Source organism: Platalea leucorodia, assembly GCF_965183815.1.
Source record: "Platalea leucorodia genome assembly, chromosome: 4".
Lineage (NCBI taxonomy): Eukaryota > Metazoa > Chordata > Aves > Pelecaniformes > Threskiornithidae > Platalea > Platalea leucorodia.
In genome coordinates this window covers 20961053-20967546 of record NC_138826.1, presented here as the reverse complement: position 1 = coordinate 20967546, position 6494 = coordinate 20961053, and the positions used below count along the sequence as shown (strand labels likewise).

General features: G+C 43.4%; 1 protein-coding gene across 1 annotated transcript; it reads left to right on the top strand.

Moving 5' to 3' along the window:
• Positions 1–366: 366 nt before the first annotated feature.
• Positions 367–6159, top strand: LOC309588611 (cardiac-enriched FHL2-interacting protein; the record flags this gene model as incomplete). The annotated part of the gene is made up of 1 exon (XM_082308096.1): positions 367–6159. The coding sequence occupies one exon, from the start codon at positions 367–369 to the stop codon at positions 4999–5001; it is 4635 nt and encodes a 1544-aa protein (XP_082164222.1). The 3' UTR covers positions 5002–6159.
• Between the last annotated feature and the right edge of the window lie 335 nt (positions 6160–6494).

Sequence of the window (6494 nt, the reverse complement as noted above, 5' to 3'; positions counted from 1 at the left end):
TAAACTATCTACCATGAGCTACTTGAATTGACCAAAATAACAATTATTTTTCATGTTTATTGTGTTGCTAGCATCTTGTTTAGAATACGTGTAGGAGCATATTAGTCAGTGACTGATATATCTGGAAAATGCTCTCTGTCTAATAGTGTTAATATAGAAAAATGATGATGTATAATTTTTGGTTTTGCAGAGAAGAAGGTTTCCTTCAGCTATTCCGTAAGATGAATTGATGTGCAGCAGCACCGTCTGGAGGAATCACTTTGTGCTTGTGAATTGCAAACAGCTGGAACCACCCAACGCCATCATCTGCCTATTTGATACCCGAAATTAATCCTTTGGATAATTCATTCATGACTCCCATGAACAATGCAGGGAAATAAGAAACATACAGAAGGACATAGTGACTCCTCAAGTATTGGGAGTCTCCTGGATGACACAGACAGAGAGGTGAGCAGTCTCACAGACCGGGCTTTCAAAAGTTTGTGTGTGGCAGAACTCGAAGACTCTTACAATGAACCAGATGTTGCCATTTCACCTGACTTTGCCCTCCAATTTTCTGCTAAATTTCACCCAGGGACGTTAAACCATACCATCAAGAAAAGCAACGTCTGTAACAAGCTAACAGCAAAAAACAGTGAACATACAATATGGGCTTCAACATTCCAGCAGTTACCAAAGTGTGCTCCGGAGGAGAAAAGGATTGCTAAAAATAACACCTTTGCCACAGAAAGGAAAAAGCTGAATTTGCCAGTCCCTGGTCCAAGGAACAATAAACATGTTTCGAAAGTGTCCTCATTGATTAAGACATTTGATAAGACTGCAGACCAAGGGTCAGGAGGTTCCCTGATAGCCCTTAAGCAGCCCATTAAGAATAGCTTTCAAAAATATAAATTAAATCATAGAAATGATATGGCTTGCTGGGATGACACAGACATTTTAAGCATCCACAAGGAACTTTCTGAATTTTCTGAGGCTAGTCAAGGTAGCCACTGTCTCAGCGGCAAACATGAGCCACAGAAAAGACCTAATAAAATAGACCTGAGTTATTGTGGCTCTGATGGTTATTATCCTGTGCTGATTGAGATGTCAAAAGTAGCCAAGTCAAATTTTTCCCGTTCGTCTAAAAAGGCTTTAAAAAACAGAAATGTGAAAGTTAATGAGCCAGCAAAAAAAGGTAATTTTCTTCACAGTGAGAACAGTGCTTTTGAATCATGGAATGTTCATCATAAAAAACTGACTGAAAAGGAGGAATTTGTTGATATAAAAACAAAAGAAGAAAGTCTTGCATACTTGGAAGAAGCACCATTTATTAAAGGATCCCACACACGTGAACATAAATTACCACCTGCCAAGATCACTGTTGCTAAGAAGCAGGAGAAAGATTTTCAGATGGAGCCAACTCCATCAGAAGCTCCTTTCAGCATCCCTCTCCCGGCTGTATACGTACCTCAGGGTCCCCTCCCTTCAGAAACCGAATTTCCTGCTGCTCTTCCTCCCGCACCCCCCCCTAGGATCCATGCACACCACGGTCCTCCTCGGCCACCCCCAGTCTCACAGGCGCTTCCTCATCCACCCCCCACCCAGCAGGGTCATCCCCCAACACCCCCTACCCCTGAAGCCCCTCCTGTGCCACCACCCCCAATACCAGCTCAGCTTTCCCCCCTTGCCATGTCCCAAGCCTCCATCTCACCCCAATCCATGTCCTACAGGATAGTTTCACCCTCACCCATGTCCCAGGCCCCCAGCCCACCTCCACCAAGACCCCTGGCCCCCTTAACCGAAGAGGAGGCCCTCAGTCCCCAACTGGGCAATACCTGTCCACCCTGGAGGAGACAGAGAGCTACCAAAGGGGCAGCAGAGAAGAGACAGACTTCAAAGGAGAAGTTCACAGCCAGCGATGAGATCGTTTCATTGTCTGAAAAGGTGACTGGTGCTGAACCTGGCCTGGATGTCACTCCTCTGGCTAAACAGATAAACTCCCCTGGATCAATCAGTCCCTCTTTCAACATCACCGAACTCTTAACACCCATCATACCACCAAAACAGGAGGTAGACCCTGTGGAAAGCGAGCTGATCCCACTGACACCTCCTCCCACTGAGAGCACAGCAGTGAGAGACCACGAGGGGAGCACATTTGGTGATTACAGGTCTCGGGATAGTTACAAATCGAAAGCATCGAGTCTGTTATTCAACTTGAAAGATGTGCGTAAACGTGTTAAAAGCATTTATACCCCTTCTCCCCTGTTAAGGGTCTTGGAGGAGAAAAATAAAACTAGGGAAAATACACAGGAGAATACAAAAATGAATGCTTTGCCCTTGACTTTACAAGAAAAAACTAACAAAAATATTGCAGAGAAAGATGAATCGAGTGATATAACCTCCGTATTGTCTGGCAGTGTCCACGAAAAGGACAATAAAACTGATTTAACTGGACACTTTACAGACAATTATCTGACTTTGAGTTCACCCCAGACAACAGCAGATCTTTTATTTTACCAAACTGGAGACAACTTGCAGCAAGAAGATTCAAAACATGAAGGTCTGGTTAAAAACACAAGGGGCAATGAAAACTTCGCCTTGGTCAGACATGAATCAAATGAACCTGATTTCAGGAAACATCTGCAGTATCCAGCACTGAAACCATTCAGTAAAGACAATGCAGATACAACAGCTGGTCAGCCCACGCAAAATCCCAGTGTTCAGGGTGAGGAAAATGAGAGACAGGCTGATAATCGGAACAAAGAGTTTGCCTTCAAAACACTCCCAAACCAGCTCTCACCAACAGAGGATGTGCCTTACAGTGACATCCAAACCAGTATGGTGGTAACTGGCCACGAAGCACAAGGCAAAAGAAGCAGTAGTTCTTCGGAGCAATCTTTTGTCTCCACGGTAGAGCAGCCACTTCAGGAGGAGCTGTTTCCACCAGAGCCCCTGATGCAGAAGGCATGCCTTCAAGAAAGCCAGAGGACTAAGAGTGAAATGGGTGCAGACAGCAAGAAAAGCCACAAGGAGAGAGGGAAAGAGGTTGAGGAAGATGAACTGCAATATTACGCTTGTATCAGCTCTGGTACTGGTACAACAGAGAAGGAGGGTAGGGTTACTGGGAATGAAGAGAGGAGCTTGATGAAAGAGAAACTAAGGAGAGAGAGAAGAGAAGAGGCCAACAGCATGGATTCTGCTTCTGACAGCCTAAGGGACATGTCCATCCCCAAGTCCGAGGAGCCACAAACACCTCCATCTTCAAGCTCAACCAAACCCAGTCTGTTTATGATTAAAGATAACACATTCAGGTCACCTCAGGTAATACGGGCTGTCAAGCTGCCCCTGTTCAGGTCATTTTCCCTGGATGATACAGTGAGCAGCAGTTATAAGGAAATGGAAAGTAGGTTTGTGCCCCCAGCAGAGCACAACAAGCAGCACCGCAACATGTTGCATGCCCAGGAGGTAGGCTGGTCAGCATCAAGGCGCAGAGGGCAGCAGAATGTGAGGGATGGAGCAACTGACAGAGGGAAAGAGGCCAGTGAGCCTGGATCTACTTCAGCAACACTGGATCCCAGTCTTCTGGAAGATACAGAGAGCTTTTCATTAGGGAAGCTGATGGAAGATGAAGAGACTTGTGCTTTGTTAAATAAAGTTGGGAAAACGAATGAGGAAAGTGTCTGCAGAAGGAAAGAGAAGCCCCAGACTAGGAAGGCAAGACACAGCTTAACACAGCCAAATTTAGGTCTGGAAAATGACCAAGCACAAAACAACCCCAGCTATCCCACAGAAAGAAAGACAAATTACTTTAAGAATCATCATTTATCTAATCGCAGAGGTGGCTCTTGCGCAAAGAAAATAATCACTAAGGAAACCATTTCCCCTGTGACTGACTCCATATCAGAGGACCACACATATTCTCCTGTATCCCATGTAGCTTTAGAGGACATCCTACATACAGAAGGTGCATCAGTTTTGTTAGACAGTCTTGCATGCTCTGCTGTTACAAGCTCCAGGTCAGGCAGTACGATGCACTCTATTGCTGCCAGTTCATCATCAGACAAGCCAACAAGAGAGACAGAGGATGTTATAAACCCTGCCTTGCTAAACATGGCACTAAAGAGCCAAGCTGATATGTCTGCAGAAGAGATACTTGATTCAGCACAGAGGAATCTGCCTCCTGATTCTGCAGGGGAAGCTGAGAAACTGGAGCCCAGGGGACTTGGAGAGAGAGCAGCAGGCAAGCCTCCTGCTGTGCCACCGAAAACAGAAAAGGCTCTGCGGCGGGCCAAAAAGCTGGCAAGCAGGAGAAAGAAAATGCAAGAGCAGCAAAAAAAACATCAGACTGAGCATACAGATGCTATAGGGAGAAAGTCTTCTCATTCTGGACAGACACTAGCATCTCCCTCACCCTTGGGTTATTCTCCTCTCCATCCTGCCCCTCACTCAATTTTTACTCCCACAGAAACCATTACAGGAAGACCTGGTGGTGCATCAGCAGTAAGCCCTTCACCCTCTTCAACCCAGCGTAAACTCCTCCAAGACCCTGACTCCGGCCAATACTATGTAGTTGATTTACCAGCTGAAGTCAATTTGAAAACATTTTATGACCCAGAAACTGGCAAATATGTTCAGGTCTCAGTCCCTTCCTCGGAAGGGAACTTATACCAGCCCCCCTCTTCAGAAATTATGAATTCTCCCTATGCCTCCTACCCTAAAGTGCTGCCTTTACCAGCTTCATCTGTAGCAGTGCTGAAGTCACCTTCTCAGCTCTCTGAACCTACCTGGTTAATGCCGGCTGTACTAGGAGAACGAGCTGAACTACCTGAAGATGGCCAGCAGGACTACAGATATGCTGAAGCTGTGGATACCCAGCCCTATATTGAACCAGCCTCTCACCCCTACAGTCAAGATGGTGAAGAAACTCAAGTTCACTTACAAAAAGACATGAGCCCAACTCCAAATACTGATATCGTGTCCCTCACCAATTTAGATGATTTTGCTGCTGAAGGAGTATCTTGAAAACAGAAGTAACAAAATATGCCAGCTAGTGTTTTTAAGAATCATTTGGACAGACACATGCACACAAAAGCACATGCAGATTTGATGTTTGTACAACACTTTATGTCTGAATCTCATTGTGGTTTGGGTGGGAAGAAAAATGAAAGCTGACCACATTGAAAGATGCAAGGTGATGATCACTCTGAAAAAGTGTGAAATTGAGTAAGCACTAAATTATCAGTGAGATGAAGGGGCAATGCCAGCTAAACAAATAAATACGACAGTATGAAGCCACTGCTTGCTGCTGCTGCTGCTTTGCCATTATGATGGTTGGAATTGCCAAAGCAAGTGTCCTTTTGCCCAAATGTGTTGCATGATATACGACACAAAGTAAAACCTAGGAGACCGTCCTGTCCATCCTATGAGACGTAGGACAGTTGCCAGATCTACTGAGCTTTCCTCACTCACTGCCTTTGAACTATATTGACAGGTAGAAAGCATATGGCTACAAATATGCCATAAACCCAAGATTCATTTTTTGCACACATTGATTGTCCAGATGTTATTGACAAAAAGATTGTATACTGGATGCACAATACAACAGCTATGTCAAAAAACCTGTAAACAACCAGAATACAGTTACAGATGCTCTAGACTTGTCATATACTTTTGCAGTGTCCACTAACATGCTGCTGAATTCTTTATATTTCTTGATAATCTCCAAATAAGTTCCCTTAGAGTCAGGGGTTATTTATAATGCAGCTTAAAACTTCAACTTGTCTTGATACTTGGCCTGAAATATTTTTGTAAGGAGCAAGGTTGAATGAAATCCCATAACGGTATTTAATTTTTTGTTAGGATGAGAAGACCATTGCTTATTATAATTGAAGTGCTTTTTGTTTTGTTTTGTTTTGTTTTCAGGCTCCCACTGAAATACAGAGCTAACTTTTAAAACCTGAAAAACATTGTACCTAATTGTGGTCTTGTGAATTCTGTGATTTTAAAAAAAAAAGAGATACAAAACATCCAAAGTATTAATTTCTAGAAAAGTGCTTCTTTGGATTACCACTTTTCTTTGAAACATCTGCATCAAAATATCACTCATCCTTGCGTAAGCTCTTAGATAATGAGAGAACCTTGGTGAAAAGATGGAAAAATTGAATGTAATATGCCTGCTTATAAATATCTATATTTGGAGTATTGGTTTCCTTTTTCTCTGTCTCATTTTCATACTGTTTTCCCCAATTAAAACTGAATTGCAGGAGCTCTAGGAAGAATTATACCAGTGACTTTCAGCCTGTTTCACATCTTAGGCTGTTTTTACAGGATTGTTTTCAGTGAAGTGACTCTTGACTTTCTGAAAACAAAGGGAAGAATTGGGCCTTTTACTAATAAGTACAACTTGGAGATGGGACACAGGCACTGCCCCACTCTCCCCATTTTAATATTTAAGATAGATATATTTTCTTCAGTAAGTTCTTTATTTCTCAGGACTGAGGATGCTTTCAGGACAC